At 40.4% G+C, this 24,837-nt stretch overlaps 1 protein-coding gene across 1 annotated transcript; it reads left to right on the plus strand.

Annotated features, from left to right (window-relative positions):
- The first annotated feature begins 3,658 nt into the window (after nt 1-3,658).
- PGK1 (phosphoglycerate kinase 1) lies at nt 3,659-23,265 on the plus strand. The gene is made up of 11 exons (XM_006193181.2): nt 3,659-3,833; nt 9,707-9,757; nt 12,507-12,662; nt 12,779-12,923; nt 16,116-16,219; nt 16,861-16,980; nt 20,103-20,217; nt 20,469-20,648; nt 21,849-22,026; nt 22,292-22,390; nt 22,771-23,265. The coding sequence occupies exons 1-11, from the start codon at nt 3,769-3,771 to the stop codon at nt 22,809-22,811; spliced, it is 1,254 nt and encodes a 417-aa protein (XP_006193243.1). The 5' UTR covers nt 3,659-3,768; the 3' UTR covers nt 22,812-23,265.
- Nucleotides 23,266-24,837: the final 1,572 nt, after the last annotated feature.

Raw genomic sequence — 24,837 nt, forward strand, 5'->3', positions numbered from 1 at the left:
TACTATGAACAAAATTTAGTTGAGTTTATAACAACAAAAGTACTCCAAGGGTTCGAAATTGTACTAGCAGGTAGGTCAACAAGAGAGGGCTACTCAGCAAAAGTGGTGGTATTGATCTATAATGTTAAGGGTGGGTGAAGGTGATAGAGTTTGGTGGATGAGAACTATTTCGTATCTTTTAATAGCATGCAAAAGATCATGGGGGTCCAGGTTAAGACATTAAATCCCCAAAGCCAAAGATACATTTCAGTAAAATGGAATAAAAGCAAGAGCAGGATGAACTTTAATAGGGAAAAAAATCTAAAATCCTGTCTCTAAAGTTTAAAAATTATTTGTATAAATGAATGAAAGAGTTGCTATGTCTAAACAGCAGCTCATGTGAAAAATATCTGAGGGGTTTAATTTGCCACAGGTTTACCTCTATCGCATGACTGAGAAAAATGATAATGCAATCTTAAGCTGAGTTAATAGAAGTCTAGGTTACTATAAATAACAGTTTTAGCATAGCCTATGCTAACTAGACCTCAGCTGTGCCCAGTTCAAGGCACAGTATATTATAACTCATATACAGAAAAGTGCCTGAATCACAAATACACACCTCAGTGAATTTTCAAAAAGTGAACACACCCATATAACTGCTAGAGTGACCAACTGTCCAGTTTCCCTAGGAGTGTCCTGGTTTTAGCACTGAAAGACTTGCATCCTGGGAAATCCCTCTGTTCTGGATAAACTAGATGATTGGTTACCCTAACCCACCCAGATTAAGGAATAGAACATTATCAGCACCCTAGAAGCCTTTCTATGGATTGTCACTCACTACCCACTCCTCCTCCCCAAAGGAAGCCACTATCCTAACTTCTAACACCAGAGATTATTTTGAGGTGCTGTATTTTAATATAGGCCCTACATAAAGGGCAGAGGCTAAATCCTCATGGCTCATGGGCTGAATTCAGCTGGCAGACGTTCTGTTTGAGTCATGCAATACCAGCCTTAGAGCTTTTTCTTTTTTTCACGTACTTTATTTGGGGGACAGTGCTATGAGTTTTAACACATGTATAGATTCATGTAACCCTTTCCACATTCAGGATACAGAATAGTTCGATTGCCACAAAAACCTTCCTATACACGAGAAATTGATACAACATTGTAAACTGACATATATACTCCAGTAAAAAAAAAAATCTTCCTTGGTATCTCGTTTGTAGTTACATATTCCCCGGGCTCCTAGTCCTTGGCAACCAATGATCTGATCTCCATCTCTCTAGTTTTGCCTTTTCCAGAATGTCCTACATTTGGAATCTTACACACTATGTAATTCTTTTTTTAAATAACTCTTAAGTGTGCCTTATTTCATTCAGCGTGATACCCTTGAGGTCAATGCAAGTGGTTGCTTGTATCAATAGTTCATCCCTTTGTATTGCTGAGCAGTATTTCATTGTATGAACATATTTCAGTTTTCTTATCCATTCAAGGACTTCTGGGTTGTTTCCAATTTTTAGCAATTATGAATAGAGCTGCTATAAACATGTGTGTACAGGTTTTTGTATGAAAATAAATCTTCATTTCTCGAGGGTGAATACCTAGAAGTGAGATTGTTGGGTCATATGGTAAGTATAGGTTTAATTTTATAAGAAACTGCCAAGCTGTTTTCCAGACTGGCTGTATCATTTTTGCATTTCTACTGGCAATTCAGGAGAATTCTAGTGGCCCTGCATCTTTGTCAACACTTGGTTTTATTATTTTTATATTTATTTTATTCATCTTAATAGGTATAAAGTTGCATCTCATTGTGGTTTAAATTTGCATTTCCCTAATGGCAAACGATGCCGAACATTTTATCATGTGTTTGTCACCTGCATATGCTCTTTAGGGAAGTGTCTAAGTCCTTTGCCCATTTAAAAAAAATTGAGTTTGCTTTCTTACCATCGAGTTTTGAGAGTTCTTTATATATTTTGTATACAAGGCAACAGTGACTGCAACAAATGGCTTCTCATTGCTCTTCGGATAAAAATCACATCTTTGTCATGGTTATAAGCCCAAGGATCTAGTCTGTCCTTACCTTGCCTCATCAGTGTAATTTTAGACCTCTCTTCCTTCCACTCAATTTTCCAGCCAACACTGGACTTTTTGCATTGACTCAGGCTCTTTCCCATTTAAGATCTTTGCATCTCTGATGCTGCTTCAGATCTGTAGTGGATAAAGCTTCCTGATCTATTTGAGCTTCAATGTTCTCATCTGTAAAATAGAGATTATAATAGTTACCTACTTCACAAAACTATAGTGAGGAGGAAATGAGTCATGTATGTTCAGCCCTTAGCACAGTGTCTGGCAAACAGTAAGTGCTCAATAATTGGGAAGTAGTGTTAAATTTAGGCTGTCAGATTGTATGCTTGTTTTGCTTTCCTTGCTGACGCATTGCTATTCTATCTTATCCAGAAGGAATTGCTTCCCACTACCACAATAACCCAGATGTAGTGAAATAAGAGCTAAATATATGCAGAACTGATCATGGAGGAGCCAAGAAGGTCTACCTGGGCCTCAAATGCAGACTCAGCTGGAAGTAAGTCCATGGAGATTTCCCAAATATACCCTGACAGGATTGAAAGAGACTAATGTTTATCTTATAACTTTGAACTTGTATCTCATTATCAGACACATTTGTGTCTCAATACCAATACACTATGAATTAATACTTCCTATATCTTATCTGGACTGGAGTGCCATGTGGGAAATTTTTATGTTTGTGACTCAAATTACTTCATTCTAGCCAAGCATGCTGGACGTCGATTGCCTAGCTCTGAGCAATGGCATGTGTATAGTTAAGTATATGGACTCTACTACATCTTGACTGCCTAGGTTTGAATCCCCACTTAACAAGATCTGAAACCCTAAGCAAGTCACTAATCCTCTTTGTGCATCAGTTACTTCATCTGTAAAATGATGATGAGTTTTGTAAGCATTAATTAATATATGAAAAATGCTCTATGTATCTGTCATTAGCATTGTGTCGTAACCAGCTGTGTGTCGTAACCAGCATTGTGTCGTAACCAATTACATTGTATTTTTTATTACAAAAAAGGTGAGGAGAGAAGGGGGAACCAGAGCCTTTCCAGCTTCTTAGAGGTCTCAATTCTTAAAAGCCACTTAGCAGTCTTACGTAGAATTCCATTTTGGGGAACCAGGAAAACAGACGTTTCCAAAAGAGGGTGCAATTTGCACCTATCCTGATAGGGCTGCCGGGAATTCCACTGGGTGCGGGGTGGCGCTTTTCCCCAGGCCACTGCGGGTTTGCGCGGCGCTGCAGCTGCTCTGGGCGCGGCGGCAGGGACCCGGGGGTGGCCTCGGGTTCCTGATTCGCCCCACATTCGCCCCCAATTCGCCCCACGGCGCCACCCCGCTCCCTCCCGTCCCCCGCCCCGACCTGCGGGCTCGGCGGCCCCACCCCTCGCTCCCACCTCTAGTCTCGAAGGTACCCAGCGGCTCTCTGCGTGCCGGACGTGACAAATGGAAGCCGCACGTCCCACCAGTGCCCTTGCAGACAGACAGCGCCTCGGAGCAATAACAACGCTCAGGAGCCTTTGGATGGCGTCCAATAGCTGTTGCCTTGCGCGGCGAGCCGGGTGCGGCTGCCGGGAAGGGGCGGGGCGAGGGGCGGGGCGGCGGAGCCCGCGAGGCTCTCGGCATTTTCCACGCGTTTGGATCGCGAGTAGGTCGTCGTCTCTCCCGCAGTCTGAGCTCCCGGCCTCTCGCCGCCGCTGAATTGCCAAGATGTCTCTTTCCAACAAGCTGACTCTCGACAAGCTGGACGTCAAGGGGAAGCGAGTTGTGATGAGGTAATTCTCTACATCTGTCCACGCGCCTTCGGGGCTTTGCCGCAGCCTCTCCAGCCGGGGCCGACTTGCTTTCCCTCCTGCCCCAAGTTGCCTTTAGTCCTCTTCTCGGCCCTTTGGGACCTGGCCCTACAGAGCGAGGCTGCCTACCATTGTGGCTTAAGTTTTGCCCGGGTGTAATGGTTTCTAACCTCATTTTTCCCAACCCGGAAAGCGAGCCGTAGTTGCCCTTTGCGGGGGTGGATCCACCCAGGAAGGGCTCAGATTGCCGGCACCCATTTTGCTCTCTTTTCCTATTCCTGAAAGGAATTTTTGCCGTCTCCAGCTCCCAGTTGGCGAGGTGGCACCTGATGCTTAGCCTGAAGATCCTTAGGCCCCAGGGAAGGGACCTTGAAAGGTCATTTGGTTAGTATCCCTTCCCCCACCACCCTAGACCATCCTAGACAAATGAGAAGCGGTCCACATTTCAAAGGTCCCTACACAAAAGGACATGTTTCCCAGAGACTGTTGATTTCGATGTTCAGGAGTAGAACCCCTTAAAACATTGAGGGTGAGAGGATGGGGTGCGGTGGGGCGCATGGAAGGAGGCGCCGAAGAGCTTATGTAACAGGCCTCTGCCGCTCTGCCTTGTCTTTGGACTACAGGCCGAGGGGGTTTGCATCAGGATTGTGACACATACTGGGTAATGCTAGATCAGGGTGTGGCTGCTCATTCTTGCTGTTCTCCAACCTTACCCCCACAGGTGGCTAGAGAAGCAGGATATTGGAAATGAGGAAGGCTCCCTATGCACTTTGGGATCTCTTACTGCAAACATGTGGATCCCTGGTCACTTACCAACATGGATTCTTCCTTATTTGCCAAAATTACTAGCATAATGTATGGAGCTTTTTGTAACGTGTGGTACATTTGTGCATGCTGGGAGCAAAGTGCAGGAATTCAGTTAGGTATGTAACTGATGGAATTGACTTCATATACTTTGACAAATCCAAGTGTGGTGCTTTTGGGGGTGCCATAAGGCCTTACACTGATAGTGTTGTGCAGTCTTGTCCTTTTAGGGAAGTGGTTAATTGATGGGCAGGCTTGTGAATGATGTGATCCAGCCCCTTTCCCAATTTGGGCTGGTTCAAGTGAGGGGAACTTTTGGATATTAACAGACACAGAAAGCAGTAGGGGATTTCCCTTTACCTAAGGCTTAAATATATGAAGGCACTCTGAATTGGTGAACTGTATGGGCAGCCTAAAATTTCATGTAGCCCTCCCCTTCCCTGTAATTTCATTATGGCCACTGTTAGTTTGCTAGTGGCTTTCTCTGCCTTGCTATGGAAGTAATTAGAAGAACGCAATAGCTTATGGTCATGAAAAACACCTTGTGTCCACATTTACCTAAATGACCTAGTCCTTTGCAACCTGGACAAAGTAGGATTCACAGTCATCCTAGTATTAGATAAGGGTCCTTTCTATCCCTAAGATGCTCTTAAAGAAAGAGGTTGAAAACTCTATGAAAAACAGGGTAAGTAGATATTGGCATGCAACTAGATCTTGGGTTTTAATTGTTTCCTCCTATCTTCACTGTGCTCAAGGATGACCTTTACAGATGCAAGCACCAGCTGAAAGACAAGGGGTGGAGCATCATGTTGGTCACTTTCTACAATTGCAGTCTTGGGCTTTATCTCTTCTCTTCCCAGGGAAACCAGCTTGAGGAATTATCTGGGGTGGCCAGGATTGAGACTAGAGGAGGTGCTTATCTTTTCTCCCTCTGGGCTGAATATGAAATATGTTTCTGCCCAAGGGCTCAAAGTTTCATTTAACACAGATTAACCCTGAGCCCTGAAGTGATTGGCTAGTTCTGTTTTGCTGATGGAAAATGACCTGTCCAAGGTCACTAAACTAGCAAGTTGGTGGCAGAGCCAGGACTAGAATTTGGGTCTCTTTGTCTATCAACCAGATCCTCTAAAATTATTGGACATAGTGTACAAAGACAGGTTACTTTTTTAAAATTCTTACTGATATCGAGAACTTCATTTTTTGGATATGAGACTGTTTTCTATTTCTTAAAGCCCCTTTCAAAGCATATATATATATTTTGGAGGGTGAGGTAATTAGGTTTATTTATTTATACTTAGAGGAGGTACTGGGGATTGAACCCACGACCTTGTGCATGCTAAGCATGTGCTCTGCCACTGAGCTATACCCTCCACAACAAGGATAGATTAAAATAGACCTTTTGTCTACTGAAGGTTGCAATCAGTAGTTTTCCCTTGTAATCTGGATAAATTCTACTTATTTGGACTGAGGACAGGAAGTTGCTTTTCCCCCCTGATTATTAATGTATCTCTTGAAAAGAGAGTCACCCTGTAGGACTGCTTTCTGGAAGAGTAGGCAGCCATGCATTGTCAGCTCAAATTTCTTTTTGTTTCAGTGCCTTTATTTGGTGGTTGCTGGCAGTGTTCCGGAAGTGGGGCCTACTGAGTGGTGGCTGCTTCTCTTGCCTCCTGTCTTTGTCTTGTAAAAGGGAGCTCAGTTGTTTGCTGAGTCTTCAGGCCCCTGTTCTGAATTGCCAAGGGAAATTGACTGATTTGTTGAGGGAACTTTAGATAGCCAGAAATCTCTTACTGGATTGTTACCAGGTTCTACCTCAGTTTTTTAGGACTCCAGTTGACTTTACAGCCCTTTGAATAAATTTCCAGCTTAATTTTGCGATATCATTTCCTTTCCTCCTCTCATAGGCTGCCAGTCATACTGCTTTGCTAGCTTGTGAAACACTTCCCTTTTGCTTGCTCCCTCCCCCCATTTTTTTAAACCTCACTGTTTTTCTTTAACTTGTTGTAACTTGTTAAGCAACAGCCTTGGTGTAGTGGAAAAAGAAACGGAGAGAAAAAACAGCAGGGGAGAAAAAATGTAAGAGAGCCGTAATACCCCAATTTCCCAGTCATAGACAGTGAAGTGAGGGTGGGAATGGTTCCTCTGAGAGCTTTTAATGGAACTGGGCCTGGACGCCTGAGATTTCAGGTGATAGTCACTTTATATTCTTATTACAACTAAATTGATATTTTAAAGATTTATTTTGAAATAATTATATATATTCACAGGAATTTGCAAATAGTGTAGAGAGGTCCTGTGTTTACCTGGTTTCCCCCACTGGATACATCTTACATAGAGTACAATATCAAGATTAGGAGGTCGACATTGGAGTAAAGTGTTTAATTCTTTGCTGCTTCATCACGTGTGTATATTTGTGTAAGTCCCACCACAATCAAGCTACAAAACTTGTTTGAGCACTACCACGATCTCCCACATTCTACTACTTTAGAGTCGTGGCCCCCCCCCTCCATTCCTAACCCCTGGTAACTACTAATCTGGCCTCCATTTCTAAAATTTTGTTTGAAAAGTGTTATATAAGTGGAATTACACAGTATATAACCTTTTGGGATGGAATTTTTTTCATAGTGCGCTTGAGATTTATCCATGTTGTTGTGTGTCAATAGTTCATACCTTGTATTGCTGAGTAGTATTCTATGGTATGGATATTCCACAGTTTGTTTAGTCCTTCACTCATTGAAAGACATCTGGGTTGTTTCCAGTTTTGGGCTATTTCAAAAAAAAGCTTCTGTGAATGTTGAGCTCTTGGACATAAGTCTTGGTATGGACATAAATGCTGTCATTTCTTTTTGGTAAACACCTAGGAGTGGAATTGCTGGGTCATATGCTTAACCCTTTGAGGAATTTGCAGATTGTTTTTCAAAGCAGCCACATCATTTTACATTCCTACCAGCAGTATATGAGTGATCAGTTTCTCTGCATCCTCAACAGCATTTCGTGTCATTATTTTTATTTCAGCCATTCTGATTGGTGTGTAAGTGATATCTGACTTTGTGCCTGAGGCTAAGCTCAGGGTTGTTTAAGGGAAGCAGAAAAGGAAGGGTGCAGATTTTACATAGAATGGAATAAGTGGAATGTGTAGACAAGAGTAGTTTGGTGGAGTCCTCAGAGGGGAGAATCAGAGCTGTTGTTGAGAGTCTAGGAGATGGTGAGGGAGGGTAATCATAAGCAATGAGAAGAGAGTACAAGTCCAGTTCTCATCTGTAAGCTATGCCATGGCAGCTTGGATAGATGAGACAGACTCTTGAGTGTTTGCAAGGAAATTCCTCTCAGTGAGGGCTTGGGGATAGGGAGCAGTATTGCAAGGGGTGGCTTGTGCTCAGTCCCTTCCCATTAGCCTGTTTGAATATGGGCCTTGTAGGAAGCTGTAGAGGGTGAGGGGAATGACCCATGGTAATGGGATACTCTGTCCTTTTTGGAATGCACTTTAAGGTTGGCAAAGGACTTGTTCAGGATATTTAAAGAAGATGCTTAGAATCAGAATCAAGGAGCCTGAAATTAAGTAGAGTATTTCTTCAGAGGCATACTGCCTTTATTTTTTTAAGATTTTAATTGAAAAGTTTGAATATAGAATTACTTCCTCAACCCCTCTTTGGGAAAGGCTGCTTTTTGGTGAGGTAGAATAGAGTACAGGCCTAGGTCATATAGGAAATTGGTTGTCTTCTTAGTAGGTCTAGGATTTTGTAATCATCTGCCAAGCCTTAGCCGTAGAGAGGAAGGACTAGTAATGGGTCTTTATGGTCAAACACAGCAGCAGCCTTCTTGACTAGGTCATGCCTTCACCATAGTCCCTTAGTGCATGATGTTAACTCTTTTTAGTAATGGTTGATCTGCCTTTTAAATCACAGACTCAGGTTTGGAGAAGCATTAACATGTATAATGATAGCTCTACCACTTTCATGGTACTCTTCTAAGCACTTTACAAATCATTAACACATTTAATTGTCACAATAACTGTGTGGTAGATACTATCATTCCCATTCTATAGATGAGAAAGTAATCACTTAAAAAGGATCTTGGCAGGCAAAACTTAGACCTTATAAATAGCTACCTCACGTTGTTTTTAGTCATACTGAAGTAGAATGAGGTTCCAAGGAGTTCAGAAGGGGGAAGGAATGATCAGTTCTTAAAAATGGTAAAGCAACAATCCCTTGGGTAAGAAGGGAAACTGCAGTAAATTATTTGCTTGTGCCATCTGGATCACTTCTCTTCTAATTGTCCGTTTGTCAGATGGGCAGGGTCACACGTTCCGTCCTCTCTTCTCAGGCTTTTAGAAAGAGGCTATCTTATTTTCATTGTCTATGTTTTGCTTGAAGGATACTGTGTGAACTTAGTCTTGGACACTGAGTTTCTTTCTGGTCCCAAGGCCCCAGGCTTTTTCCAAAAAAGAATGATATTCTCTTGATGTGTTTTATTTTTCCAGTTAATTTTTTTTCTTTTGAGTAATGTTAGCTTCACTAGGACCTAGAAATAATATCAAAGGAATCAGAATCGAGATGTGTTCCTTATAACCCCTCACCCTTCCAGCTGTCACTGTTATAAAATACTATCATGTTAGGCTCACATAGAAATCTTTTTAGATGGAACTGGCTTTAGCTTCCCAGGTCTTCAGGGCTAGTTTCTGTGGTTTTAAGTTAGGTTTTATATTTTATTTAAAAAAATTTCTCTTTTAAAGTATGAGATACACACCTAAAAGGGCACAAATCATAAGCTCAAAGAATTATCACAAAAGGAACACACATTTGTGCAATCACCCATGTCAAGAAAGACTATTACAAGAACCCCAGAAGCTCCCTCTGGTGTCCTATCCCAGTCACTACTCCCACCCTCCTCCCCATGGCTAACCATTGTCTTCTTATACTGCTGTTTAGATATGTTTAAGGTCACTTTTGAACTTCCAGCTTATTTAACTGGTTCACTAAAAGTACCTCTTTTAATCTTTGAGGAGACAATAAGTTGATCATTGTTCTGAACCCGATACTTTGTTTCTTTTTCAGAGTGGACTTCAATGTTCCTATGAAGAACAACCAGATAACGAACAACCAGAGGTAAAGTCCCTGCTAAGCCTTGAGATTGGTTTAAGATGTACATAGGTGTGAGTATATAGGATGAAGTGGTTTTCTTTTCTTATTGTAGAACTATGGCAATTTAAGGCATATAATCTTGGTTTTCAGCCAACCCATCATCTGGTCTGCTTTCTTATGAGCACTTAGAAATTGAAAAAAAAATCATCTTAAAATGATTTCCCTCTCCCCATCTTTTTTAAATTTGAAGAATTTGGGGTTATATACTTTTAAAGAATATCAAAGTTTGAGATTACTTGGCTTCCCTTTCTAAAAATGAAGAACTGTGCAAGAGAAGGATTTTTTAATACTAAATAATAATTAAAACTACACTCACATGTAGTTTTACATGCTCGGTAGCCTTGATAAAATCAGTTTTTGAGAATTTTGATTTAAGGGAAAAACTTTACAAATAATATTTTCAGTCAGTTTATGCTGCTCCAAAAGTCTTGGCTCCTATATATAGAAGCAAAAATTTTAGATGATAATACTGATCTTGCTTTTGACTAGATTGTAAAAGAAAGTTTTTATTTTAAATTTTAAATGAAGGATTTGACCTGGAAGGGTGCTTTCCAGTCTAGACCAGTGCTTTCTAATAGAAATATAATATGAGCCACGCGTAATTTTAAAATTTTCTAGTTGCCACATTTAAAAAGTAAAAACAGATGAACTTAATTTTAATAATATATTTTATTTAATCTAGTAAACCCCAAATAATCATTTCAATATGTACTCAATAAAATTAATCAAAGCAACATTTAACTTTTTTGGTATTAAGTATTTGAGATCCAGCACGTATCTTACACTTATAGCACATACCAATTTGGACTAGTCACATTTCCAGTATTCAAGAGGTACATGTGGCTAATGGCGACCATATTGGACAGTGCAGGTGTAGACTCAGAACATTTTCAGATATTGGCCCCAAAATAGAGCTTGACATTTTGCTAATAAGCACATTCCTGCTGCACCATAGTGGAAGGTCTTTGTACAAGGCAGTTCTGATCCTTCTTGATTTTCACTATTTTCTGCAGCACACAGAGACGATTGGAAATATACATATCAAGGTATTTTATGTATAAAGAACAGAAGTAGGTCTGAGTAGATCTTTTCATTTTCAGAGATCCATGGAGTTGATTAACAAAATGAAGCATTAGAAATAATAGAACTTGCCAATAAGGGATAGCCCTGAAGGTTAATTTGATTTCACTGGGCAAAAGTTATACCTAGTAAAGTTTTCTTCTTTATTTGATATAAATGAGTTTGTACATCTGCCAAATAGCATCAGATGTTTTAGAATGTAACTTGGCTTTTCATTATTCCATTCTCTACTGAAATATCACCTTATCAGAGAGACTTTTCCTTGGCCACCATACACCACCATTGTCTAATAATTCTTGTCCCTCTAACTTGCTTTATTGCTTTATTTTCTCCACAGCTCTTAATCACCATCTGAGATATATATATGTAAATAAAATCTCAAATGTATATATTTGCTTATCATTTATTGTCTCTCCCTTCGTTAGCACTTCACTTCTATGACAAGAGACTATTTTATTTACTTTTGTATTCTCAGAATCTAGAAGAATAGCTGGCACAAAAGAAGCATTTGATAAATATTTATTGAATAAATAAATGATTTTCTTATCCATTTTAGTTTTTTAAAGACTGGCAAGAATAGAAATTAGTATTGGGTTTGTAACAAAAATTTGAAATATTTGAAGGTAGATTAATAATTTTTAGGTTAAACTATAATTTAGTAAATGTGATGCATTATGCAAAGCACATTCTACGTAATGCATTTATTTTTTCCTACATAAAAAAGTGACTTAGAGTGTATAATGGGTGCAGAAAAGGTACATATTTTTCAGTTTTCCCCAGATTTCCTTTAATGGTTTTAAGATTTGGGAATTTTATATTTCTTCCACAGTCAAACAGGGTGTTTCAGGGGTTCCTAAGACTACCCACACGTTTGGTGATGATGCACTAGAAGGACTCACAGGACTCAGCATATAGTTCTCACTGCTAAAGTTTATTACAGTGAAAAGATGCATAACAGTATCAGCAAGGGGAAGAGACACGGACAGAGTCTGGAGAAATTCCTACGTGGGCTTACAGTGCTCTCTCCCTCTCATGAGGGGACAAACCAAGTGTGCTCCTTTCTCCAGCAGTGAAGAATGCAGTGATTGTGTGCAATGTTTCTGTCCAGAGAAGCCCTTTAGAGACTCAGCCCCTAAGATTTTTACTGGGAGCTGGTCACGTAGGTACCCTCTGCCTAGCAGCTACCAAAATTCCAGACTCCTAGAGGGAAGCAGGTGTTAAGCATAACTCACCTTGTTTGTACAGTCTAGGAACAGTGAATGGCCCTTATCAGAGAACCAAGGGACCACTTTAAAAGCCAAGTTCCCAGACACTAGCCAGGGTCCAGCCTTGCAAGCAGGTCCTTCTAAAGATAGCAGCTTCAGGCCTGATATGTTAACTCTTTTCTGCACAAGGCGCAAAATGGGATGAGATTATACAATCCTAGGTGGAGGGTTGGCATCCTAATTAACTTCTTCCCCTGCACATGAACCTGAGGACCATCACTGAGTTGCTGACAGTGGATATGAAGGAATTTGGAGAAGAAAAGAAAAGAAAAGATTTGGCTTTATGTTTTGTGAGGCCATAAATAAAATAGTTCCCACCAATTCTTAGGAGTAACCTTGTTCTACCTGTTGTCTTTTTTTGATTGCAGGATCAAGGCTGCCATTCCAAGCATCAAATTCTGCTTGGATAATGGAGCCAAGTCAGTTGTTCTTATGAGCCACCTGGGCCGGCCTGATGGTGTCCCCATGCCTGACAAGTACTCCTTGGAGCCAGTTGCTGTAGAACTCAAATCGCTGCTGGGCAAGTAAGTTTCAAGCTCTGGTGGTGGTAGACTCTGTGATGGGAGATGTTGTCAAGCATGTTGTTGCTGTTTCTTAACTCTGAAACCGCTCATGTGTTTCCATCTCGTGCTCTCCCCAGGGATGTTTTGTTCTTGAAGGACTGTGTGGGTCCAGAAGTGGAGAAAGCTTGTGCTGACACAGCTGCTGGGTCTGTCATCCTGCTGGAGAACCTTCGCTTTCATGTGGAGGAAGAAGGGAAGGGAAAAGATGCTTCTGGGAACAAGGTGGGACCTGTGATTTTGACATTAGTGGGTGTGAAGAAGGCTGAGTCTATAAGAGACTGTAATTGAAGAGTAGGGAAGCTCATGTCTATTTTGACACCTTTTTATTGAAGTATCATGTACATATAAAAGTGCACAAATGCACAGCTTGATGCCTTATCACAGAGTAAACACAGCTGTGTAACTACCACCTAGGTCAAGAAATAGAATATTGCCAGTATCCCAGAGGCCCTCCTCATATGCTTAAGTGGTTTTCAAATACCTTGGAAAAATACATGAATACTGTTTGGGCATAAGGGTATTCAGTGGATGTGCTACTGCTTTTTTTTTTTTTTTAAGAATTCTGTACTTCTTTTCCATTTGTAATTTGTTTTATTTTATTTTTTGGTGGGGGAGGTGATTAGGTTTATTTATTTTTTTAATGGAGGTGCTGGGGATTGAACGTAAGATCTTGTGCATGCTAAGCACACACTCTACCACTGAGCTATACGCTCTCCCCAAAAATGCTACTTCTAGTTGTCCCTTTGTTACACACCTGGTCTATGGTACATGACAGTTTTTTTTTTCTAAAAGTATGTGGTAATCCTATCAGAGGGTAGGCTGTGATTCCCAAGTGCTGAGAGCAGGCATTCATAGGTGGCCATGGGGGTGAGTGTCCATGCTACACCAGGTGTTCCTCCCACAGAGCCAGTTGTACATTTTTTGTTTGTCAAGGCTGGAACGTTTTTTTCTAAGTGACAGGCTCTAGTGTGTTATGGAAGGACAATCTGTATTCTTATTTAGAAGAAGAGTTAATGTAAAGCTTGAGCGTGGTGCTTTTAAGGCAGTAAATTAAATTTGCTATCTTTGGAGTTTTCTTATAAAAGAATTATGTGAGCAGAAAAAGTACTTTCCTAAGTGAAGTGCAAGGGACTATTTGGTCCATTTGATTATAGTTGGGTAAATGAGGGTCATGATGATACTGCCTTGGATTTAAGGCATTTTTCTTAAGAAGTGTAAGGCATCTTTCTTCGAATTTCTCCTTAAAATAAGGAAGAAAAGGTACCGTATTTTCTAAAAACACCTAAGTCTCAGAAAGGAAGGCATTTGACCAAAGTTAGAAGTGAGTGTTACTTTTGTTGGGCTTTATAGATACAGCTCAGTCCATTAGATCAGCAACCTTTCTGTAAAGGGCCAGATATGTAAATATTTTAGGCTTTGCGAGACATACAGTCAGTCACAACCTTATATGGTCTCTGTTGGAACTGCTAAACTCTGCCGTTGTTCAAAAGCAACCATAGAAAAAAACAAAAAATTTTTAAAAAGGCAACCATAGATAACCCACAACACAGATTACTATGACCTGACAACCAGAATTCAAATATTAAATGATAAAGCTGGCTCTTTGAGGATGATTTAGAATTTGCCTATTGGTAGAAGGGAAGCTGAAAGCACCCTTTAAGTACATTCTACTCTTAAGATCTTCAGTGTCTTGTGGAACAAGATGCTCTGAGCTAGTGTCTTAATCTCCTGTTGTACTTGTGACATTTCTTAAGGTCATCTGAGTGCCTGCTTTCAAGCAGTTTCTTTTCTTAGCACTGTAGGCTCTGGTCTTGCCTTATCTTGCCTTTGGCATGGTCTTGCTACAGTAGTAGGAGTCAAATGCTGACTTAAAATTTGGTGCCCTTTTAGATTGAAACTCAAGCTGCTAGACACTAGGGCTTAGAAATGGCAGGAGGCAACTGGCAGATTGAGGCAAAACCTTTTATTCAGGAAATGATGAACCAACTGTTCTAGTCTATGTCTTTTTTAGTTACTTAACTTTACACTTAGTGTCCAATGACTTCATGCTTGAAATTTCAGGACCCAGCTGTAAGTTCAAAGTGGATTAAAACAAGTCAGGGCATGAAATTTTTCCTTTATCTAGTCTGCCTACATTAGTCTTTTAGGAGTATTCTCTTCTAATTATTGGCAGATCAAAACTGAGAACTGGGTTCTGATTGTTAGTAATTTCTATAGTACCTTTTTCATGAAGAGCTTTCAGTTTGCCTCACGTTTCCTCAAACAATTCTTTAATAGAGAGATTGTCTTCTCTTTTTAATAGATGGGAAGATTTCAGGGTCAGAGAGCAACTTGACAAAAGTTAAAGAATAAATTAGGGTCCGACTTTGGCCTGGAACCCTGGTCTCTTGCCGATTGAACAGTATCTTCATTACTACATGAATCATCTTCCAGTCACCAGTGGCAGATAATATTCCATTCTCAAGGGGTTATGGGGGCTCTACGGTCTTTAGTTTTAGCATTAGTGCCCTTGCATTTTTTGGGTAATTAGAGGGAAGCTCTTTGTGGCAGCCTCCTTCACCTTGATACATGGGAAAATGGGAGTGGCCGGTAACTAAACTGAACATCTGCTCTGTGCTCTTCTGTGCCATGTCCCCCTTATCTAGCTTTTTGTGTATCTTTGTGTTTCCTACTGGAGACTCTTAGTCCATCCTGCCATCCTGCTTTCCTTCCCCTTTGAGAAGTGGGGGGAAATCCCTGGATAGTGGGTGCATTTAGAGCCCTGTGTTTTCAACTTTTTGTTCCTCTGTCTTTTTTTGTAGAAGTGTATTTTTGTTTTCTCAGATGCCTAACTTCCAGGGAAGGCTATATAAAATACCTCCTTTTAGTCAGTATAAAATGTTTCTGAGGTCCTTTTCTGTTGTTTTCATCTGCCTTCTCTGTTCCAACCTGCCCTTGTTGCTTTCATGAGGAATCTGTGTGAGGGCCTATTTCCCTTTTCAGAAGGGCCTTGGTAGCCAGCAGCTTGAGTCGAGTATAATCCTAAATTTTACAAGGAGAATATGTTAAAATGAGGAAATGAGGCAAGATAAGGAAAGGGAAGGAGGGTTCAAATCTTGCCCTAGGAGTTGGGGAGAGGCCAGTGGGATGTGGCTAGCTTCACGTGATTAGAGGTTAAGCCATGGTTCAGGAATCTTAGGTTTGTAATCTGAGGGAAGGTGAAGGAGAACAGAAACAGGCAGAAATGACCAAAAGACCTGAAATATTTGGGAGAAAGAACAGATCCTGCTGCTAGTTGTAAAAATTGCTGTCTTTACCAACTCAGGGTCCTTAGAGATGTTCAAGAGGACTCTTGGACTGAAATGCTTTTACAATTGTCTGTGGAGCCATCAACATTTCCTGTGTTGTTTTTTTCTTTTTCTTTTTTCTCTGCAGGTTAAAGCTGATCCAGCCAAAATAGAAGCCTTCCGAGCTTCACTTTCCAAGCTGGGGGATGTCTATGTCAATGATGCTTTTGGTACTGCTCACCGAGCCCACAGGTACTAAAAGTTTCCTTCAGTGTTGAGCTGGGAGCATTAAATTTTCTCTGTTTCCTTGAGCAGCCCACGGTCTGGCTTGATTTTAGGGATTTCTGTATTATACTATCATCTTTTTGGCTTCTGTCTCTAATTGGACCTACAGATTAGACTGTGGTTCTTGTTGAGTATCCCTGATCTAAAGAGGAAATAAGAGTAAAAAGTGTTGAGAATTGTGGAGCTTTTTATCAAGCTTCAGAAAGATGTTATTCTATCTCACTTTGGATATTTTATGCAGAGCTTGCCCTTTGTGAATGCTGTGGGGTCAGAGTCTTAGGCTGTCAGCAGGAAGCAAATGGAGGAACCCTTTCCTGTTGTCATCACCTGGCTGATTATTGATTGTGGTTAAACCCTTGGCCTGAAGACTATTAATTGGGCATCTTCAATTCTACTTAAGGTCATTGCTTTTCACTTGTTCCCCCTGATCCTGTGTGGTTACTCAAAAACCTTATCTTGTACCTAAGTGTTTTTATTGCAGTTTGGGGATGAAAACCATGGTCTCCTGGAATCTCAGATGTGAAAGTATTTCAGTAATAGGAGATGGCCTCTAGAATTGGGAGAATTGATAGGGACTGACTAAAATTTGAATGTCTGTTCATTTCTAGCTCTATGGTGGGAGTAAATCTGCCAAAGAAGGCTGGAGGCTTTTTGATGAAGAAGGAGTTAAACTACTTTGCCAAGGCCTTGGAGAGCCCAGAGCGACCCTTCCTGGCCATCCTGGGCGGGTACGGAGAACTCTTCAAGATCACGCTTTAAGTAGTGTGTTTCCCTGGTAGTAGGTCATAACTTGGGTGGTTTATTGTCAGATAGCACAATCAAACAGGGTGGCGAAGGAGAACTTAATTAAGGGACTAATTACAAAGGTGTGGGTAGGGTTTAGGGAGACCCAAAAGGGACAGCAGTCATCTGGGGCTAGCAATAGTCATCACCATCTTTAGGTCTGAAGGGGAAAAGGGAGGGAATGATTATAGAATGCAGAGAGGGTGGTTGTATGGAGAGGGGCCCTCTGATAGGAACTGTAGCCTCTGGTTAAGCGATAGTCATCTAGCAGAGAGGGAGCCAGGGAAATAAATACTCTTTTGATTTCCTTTCAATCTCCTACTGATGTGCCTTCTTCTGCCCCCATTTGGCTGCAACCCAACTGGATGTCAGAGGGCAAGAGACCCCCCCCCCTTGATGCAGTCCATGCTGGTCAGCCTCCTAGGACAGAGAATAAGGCTGGGAGGGATAGAAAATGATTGTGGAGGGAAGAATGGGAAAGATGCATCATTGCTCATCTAACAATTTTTTATTTTATTTTACTTTATTTTTTTTAACATTTTTTATTGATTTATAATCATTGTACAATGTTGTGTCAAATTCCAGTGTTCAGCACAATTTTTCAGTTATACATGGACATATACACAAAGCAGCCTTTCACATACATACAATCTGGCAAGGAAAAACTGAAAATCTCCTTGTATGCGTTTAATATGTCATTTGGAAAGTTGGGGAGGGTATAGCTCAAGTGGTAGAGTGCATGCTTAGCATGAGGTCCTGGGTTCAATCTCCAGTTATCTCCACTAAAAATAAATAAATAAATAAATAAATAATTACCACCCCCTCCCCACCAAAAAAGAATATATATATTATTTGGAACTCATTTCTCCAGATCACATACTTTTTATGTTTTCTCCTATGGAGAGAGGTACCGTGTGGATAATGACATGCAACTGGCTTAGTTAAAAATAGAAATTTCAGAAGTGCAGGTCAAGAGGCTAGGACGATACATATTAGGTGATAAAGTAGGTACAGGGACCTGGGACTGCTTGGATAAGATAACTTCTTGTCACTTGGCATGGCTATCTAGAGAGCAACCTCTTTATGGCTGGATGCTCCTGACCCTCCTATGAGCAGGGCTTTTTTTTTTCTCTATGGGACTGAACACACTCAGCATTTCCCTATGAAAACTGACTCTGGAGTTGGGTGTCAATTTCAAGTAGCATAGTTGCAGGGTACTAAAAATAGTTAAGGTGGGTACAGGTTGTTACCTGTGTCCTGGAAGCATTGCCCCTCTTGTGCACTGGGTTATAAAGGTCAGACTCTGATCTTTGCTTCTCTGGAGATTAGGATTTGAGCTTTGTTCTCCAACCTTCTGTAGACCTGGACTATGGGAGTGAGTGCCACTTAGTGGTAATGATTAGGTTTTGGACTCTGCCTAAAATAGCTCTTGGGGAAGTTGATACCGAGAGGAGTTTTTTTGGCTACTTTTCTTGCAATGTAGTCTCCTTAGAACATTAACAGTTTAGGGGAAGAATTTGCATTTTATTAAAAAAACTTTATTGTGGAAACACTCCAACATGTACAGAAGTTGAGAGAATAATATAATAAACCCTCAGGTACTGCTTCAATAATTATTGGCATTTTTGCCAATCCTGTTTCTTCTATCCTCTTTTGTCAGGAGTATTTGAAAGCAAGCCTTAGACATCATATAATTTCATTTCTAATACTTCTGAATGCATCTCATAACTGATGAGATTACTTTTAAGTAACTACCATGTTATACCTAACAAAATTGAACAATTGTTATTATCATCTAATACCCGGTCTGTATTCAGAAATTCTCCATCATTTCAGAAATGCCTTTTTATGGTTGGTTTGTCTGAATTAGGATTCAAATGAATTGGATACACTGCATTTGGTTGTTACATATCTTTTATTCTATAATTGTTCCCTCTTCCTTTTTATTTTTATTCCATTGTTTTGTTGAAGAAGCAGGACATTTGATCTGTAGAATATCCCACATTCTTTAGAAGACATTGAGTCTCTATTCTTTTCTCCCTCTTTCTCTCTGTGTGTGAGTGTGTGTGTGTGTGTGTGTGTGTGTGAGAAACAGTTACTTCATTCTTACCCTGGGTGGTAACCAGTCTTTACAAGTGAGATATCAGTAGTCTCTTGCCATCCATTCTCCCACATCACTATTGTTTTCAATCTCCATTTCACAAATCCTAGCATATGGCCTCTCACAGAGTAGATATCATCTTATTTATTGAATGAAGAAGGAAATAGGCTCAAGATGATTTGTTAATTTAAGTGGGATTTAGATATATATAGGAATATTTGTGTAAGGCAAGCTATTATGTCAAGGATTTTAAAGGTTGTGCTTCAAGTGAATGTGTTTTTCTTTAGTTTAGATTTTTTTCTGTATAGGGAGGTAAAAAGTATATCTGTATTTATTACCTTACTTCCCTCTACTAGGATACAAGCTCCAAAGTGGTAGGGATCTTTGTTTCTGCCCACTGATGTTTCTCAAAGACCTAGAATAGTGCTTGGCACAGAGTGGGTGCTCACTCAATGTGTTGAACCAAGTGGTCCAGTAGAATGACGAATGTCATAAAGCAGATGTCCCAGCAGCTAAGCACAGACCTAAGAGTATTAATATTTGTCTATTTTTGCTCAGTATATATTCATTTGGTATGTAATATGACTTCTGCTCTAGGATTGGGACAGTTCTCCGTTAGCTCAGGGATCCCACAATTAGTAGTCTTTCTTAGGTACAATAAACAGTCTTGACCCTCTGATTTTTAGGGAAGAAAGGGCAAAATAGATCTATTTGGAACTTAAGATTTCTTTAGATGAGTGTAAATCATCTAAGCCCTTGGCCAAGAGCCACACCTTGAAAGGATTTCTTAGTAATGGAATGACTTTTTGGGTTGGAGAAACAGGGCAAAGTTAGCCAATACTTCTGTCACTTTGTGGGACATTTCTCTGTTCCTATGCCTTGATACCAAAACTCAGGCTTTATGTAGTATCATTTCCTTAGTCCATTGTTTGTTCTTTTGGTGATGATTCTTGCTTTCCCTTCCAGAGCTAAAGTTGCAGACAAGATCCAGCTGATCAATAATATGCTGGACAAAGTCAATGAGATGATTATTGGTGGTGGAATGGCCTTTACCTTCCTTAAGGTGCTCAGTAACATGGAGGTAGGAAACCAATGCCAAGTGGATGTGAAGTAGCTCTCCATGAGAAATAGCAGGTTATATAAATTTAAAAAGAAAATTAGCTTTTGACATGAGCTCTAAAACTTCCATTTTTATTTATTTTGCAAATTGTCTTTCTTTTGTCCTTGAATTGTTCATTTATATTGTGTTGTACCTTGTTCCTGCCTGCTTTGTGAGGTAATCACATTCTTAGCATAGAGGCTGATCTTCATCATTTTGGCTCCGCTGTATAGATTGGCACTTCTCTGTTTGATGAAGAGGGATCCAAGATCGTCAAAGACCTGATGTCCAAAGCTGAGAAGAATGGTGTGAAGATTACTTTGCCTGTTGACTTTGTCACTGCTGACAAGTTTGATGAGAATGCCAAGACTGGCCAAGCCACTGTGGCCTCTGGCATACCTGCTGGCTGGATGGTGAGTTGCTTGGGTGATTGGTAGTATGCGTGGACAAGTACATTTTGGTATCATTCATGTAACCAGCCACCAAGAATTTTAAGAGTCTCTATAGATTTCTGTCAGAAGGGCTCCAAATGTTTCAGTGATGCCTCCTTTGGGGAGAATCCATCGGGGGAAAAGCAGTGGTATAAGATTGCTGCTAAGACCCTTCATCAGTAATGTGGGGGCAAAACTATTTTCTGTTTCTTCATTCATTTAATGTTTATTAAGTACTTAGCTATGTTCTGGGGATGGTGCTATGTACTTTCATGGTTTGGGATGCTCTGGATTATGTTGCTACCTAGAAACCTGTATAAGAAATTTTTCTTATGAAAACATTAAGATAGTACAATTATAATTATTGCAAGCAGGGAAGAATTTATGTGTATATTAAAGACTTATTTAAATAGTTGATTGTAGTATTCTCCATTTAGTATCATTTTAATAGCTGTACAGAATTGTTAATGCTGGCATACTAGTTTGCTTAGTCACTTTCCTTTTGTTAGGCACATGGGTTATATTTAGTGAAGTGTTTCTCAAAGTGTGGTCCCAAGAACAACAGCATCAGCAGCATTTTGAAACACATCAAAATGCAGATTCCTGGGCCCCACTCAAGACCTGCTGAAGGAGAAACTCTGGGGATGGGGCTCAGAAATTGTGCTCGAATAAGCCATCCTGGTGATTCTGGTGCACATCAAGGTTTGAGAACCACTGATCTAGTTCAGTGTTTTTCAACCTCACCACTATTGACATCTCAGGTAGTTTTTGTTGTGGAGGGCTGTTGTTGCAGTGTAGGATGTTTAAGGCATCCTTGGACACTAGATGCGGGTAGCATCCCCCCATCACCTCCAAGTCATGACAACCGAAAATGTCTCTAGACATTGCCATATGTCTCAGGGATGGAATTGACCCTGGTTGAAAATCACTGACCTGGTTCTTAACAATCAAATAAGTGTGGCTAAGAATGTTTTCATCAAAAACTTTTGAGGTTTTCCCTTAGACTTGATCTTCCATAAAGGGCATGAACAGGTTTATAATTTTCAAGACTGAAGGGTATCTTTTGGATCTAGAAGACATTCTAGTGTTCAATCTTGAGTTCTCGTCTTCGTGGATGTGTGGTATTTGCTCTTCTAAGTAGCTTTTCTTGGTAGCTCATTCTCTTTTTTAACTATGCCTTAGGGCTTGGACTGTGGTCCTGAGAGCAGCAAGAAGTATGCTGAGGCTGTTGGTCGGGCTAAGCAGATTGTGTGGAATGGACCTGTGGGTGTATTTGAATGGGAAGCTTTTGCCCAAGGAACCAAAGCCCTCATGGATGAAGTGGTGAAAGCCACTTCCCGGGGCTGCATCACCATCATAGGTAAGGGGTCCTGTATGAAGCTAATGCCAATGTGAGCTGGCAGAATTCTGATCAGAAGAAAGTAGAGGGGAAGTGGTTAAGTTTTCTTAGGTTTCTTGGTGCCAGGTGAATCTTGAGAGCAGAGCTAAATGGGTGTGTAATTCATGGAGGAATCTCTAAATGAGATGGAGTTGCAGGCTTATCAGCTTACCTTTTGGGCTTCAGAGCACACTGCCTTATAATTTTGGTGCCAATCCTGTTTCTTTTCTCTCCTTTCACTGAACAGGTGGTGGAGACACTGCTACTTGCTGTGCCAAATGGAATACAGAGGATAAAGTCAGTCATGTGAGCACTGGTGGTGGTGCCAGTTTAGAGCTCTTGGAAGGTGAGGTTCTTTAAAGTTTTTTGGCTTTTTGGGAGAAGGCTAGGGGTTATGCAGCAAGAGGTGGATAGAATGGAGTGGAGATAATAGGTAGTGTTATCATTAGCAGTCATTATTAGCTGGGCAGTACAAATGGAGGAACTTCAAATAAAGCTCCTGGCATCCATTTGAGGTGGGGAGGGCCAGATGGGAAGATTTATTCTTAAAGAGGTTAATGCTATAGTAGCCCTGGGACCCAAAATGCAAAAGTTACCCAACTCCCAGCCATATATCCTAGAGAAGAGCTGATACGTTATTGGGAAGATAGAAGGGGACAGATCTGGCTTAGTGGGTCCTATAGTAATGCTGACTGTGTGTGTGTGTGTGTGTTCTCTCAAAAACAGGTAAAGTCCTTCCTGGGGTGGATGCTCTCAGCAATGTTTAGTACTTTCCTGCCTTTTGGTTCCTGTGCACAGCCCCTAAGTCAACTTAGTGCTTTTCTGCATCTCCATTTGGCATTAGCTCTAATATCTTCCCCTATGTCAAGATTCAGCTAGAGGCCAAGAGATGTAGCGCCAGGAACCTGTAAACAGTTGCACAGCATCTCAGCTCATCTTTACTGCACCCTGGATTTGCCTACATTCTTCAAGATCCCATTTGAATTTCTTAGTGACTAAACCATTGTGCATTCTAGAGTGCAAATACATATATACTATGCCTGTTAAAAGAAAGTGAGCTGTGTTAGCTTAGTTCTCTTTCTGAAGTAGCTTATTCTGATTAGCTTTGTCATTGTGTCACTACTCAGCTTGGAAGTAAGATGAAATTTCAATTGTAGGTAGAGAGGGAGATGAAGCTGGTGATCTGTTAAATAAATAATAAAATATCCATTGAAACTGGGATTTTTTTTCCTGTCATAATTTGTTAGGGTGAGAACAGAATCTTGAGAAAGGTATCAGATCATCTACATTTCTGAATGCAAGAAATGGGGCAGTAGCGGTGGGTAGGTGATGGAGGTGTTAGGTAAATGTCTACTCTTTTATCGAGGTCCTACTTTATGGCAGACATTGTGATAGGTACTTTTTAAAAAAAAACTTTTTATCCATTATACAAAACCATCATTTAAAAAGTCAAAGCTTGTAACAAAAAATAGGTTTTAGCCCATTCCTCCCATTTGATTTCTACTTCCCAGAGGTGACTGCATTCAACTCTTAGCTTTTTTCTGGTATTTACCTCCATGTTTCTAAGTAACACGCTTGTAACTGTTAATTTCTTGATTTTTTTTAAAAAAAGATACCTATTTTCATACATAGAAAGATTTAGCCCTCTTACAGGCTCCTTCTGTTTCATATATACCTTCCCCTTCTTTGTTCTCCCAATGAAGATTTTTTTTAAGTTTATTTTTTAAGTTTTTGGTGGGGGAGGTAATTAAGTTTATTTATTCGTAGAAGTACTGGGGATTGAACCCAGGACCTCATGTATGCTAAGCATGTGCTCTGCCACACTTGAGCTACACCCCCAATGTAGTTTTGTCATGATACTAGATTATTAGATCGATAGTCTACATTATGATTATAGGTACTGTTCACAGCTGAGCTATGTCATATGCCATGATTATATTTACCAACGCACCTTTTTATTTTCTTTGGAGTTAATAATAGTTTAAAAACTGGTTTCTTTTTCTATGGACCTGTCACTGATTCATTCCCAGTGTATTCAAACATATGAGACAGTTGGTTCATTTTTATTGGTGATGTCCCTCGTGGAGTCCTCTGTGTTCCTGCGCCAGTTTGTCCTGGCTGCCCTCTAGGTTTGTTTTACAGCTGTTGCTCAGTTTTTTTTTCCCCAGAGTGAATCCCTGTAGGTAACCCTCTTGGGGATTCCTTTTAGCTCATGTGGTGGACCTTCTATTTCCTGGATCTCTTCCCCTCCCCCCTCCTTTCTTGGTTTACTCTCCTTTTTGTGAAACATAAGACTCCACTAGCTTCCTGAGAAAGTGCCTGGGAGGCAAAATTTTTATATGTCTGAAAATATCTTTACTCAACCCTTATACTTGCCTGTTTCGTTATATGTAGAATTTCAGCCTACATACCAGTGTCTCAGACTTAAAGGCTTTGATTCACTGTCATTGCTGGAAGTCTTACGACATCCTGCCCTTGATCCTAGCCAAAAGGCCAAAGCAATTCCAATGACATTCTGATTCTCTTATTGTCCTTGTAATTTTCCCTCCTTTCTCTTTCCTGTCATTTTAATGGGATTTCAGGAGTGAGCAGAGGTAAACATGCAATTTCGAAATGCTGTTTAACTAGAATTTTTCTACTGGGCATTTTATATACTAGATTATGTATTTCACATTTATAGATAAAGAAATAGTTAAACTATTGGACAGCCTCACAGAGCTAGTAACTAACTGCAGGGGTTCAAGTCCAGGTTTGACTCCAAAGACTGATGCTTTTTCATTGTTCACTCCCTGA

The sequence above is a fragment of the Camelus ferus genome, chromosome X (assembly GCF_009834535.1).
Source record: "Camelus ferus isolate YT-003-E chromosome X, BCGSAC_Cfer_1.0, whole genome shotgun sequence".
Taxonomy (NCBI): Eukaryota; Metazoa; Chordata; class Mammalia; order Artiodactyla; family Camelidae; genus Camelus; species Camelus ferus.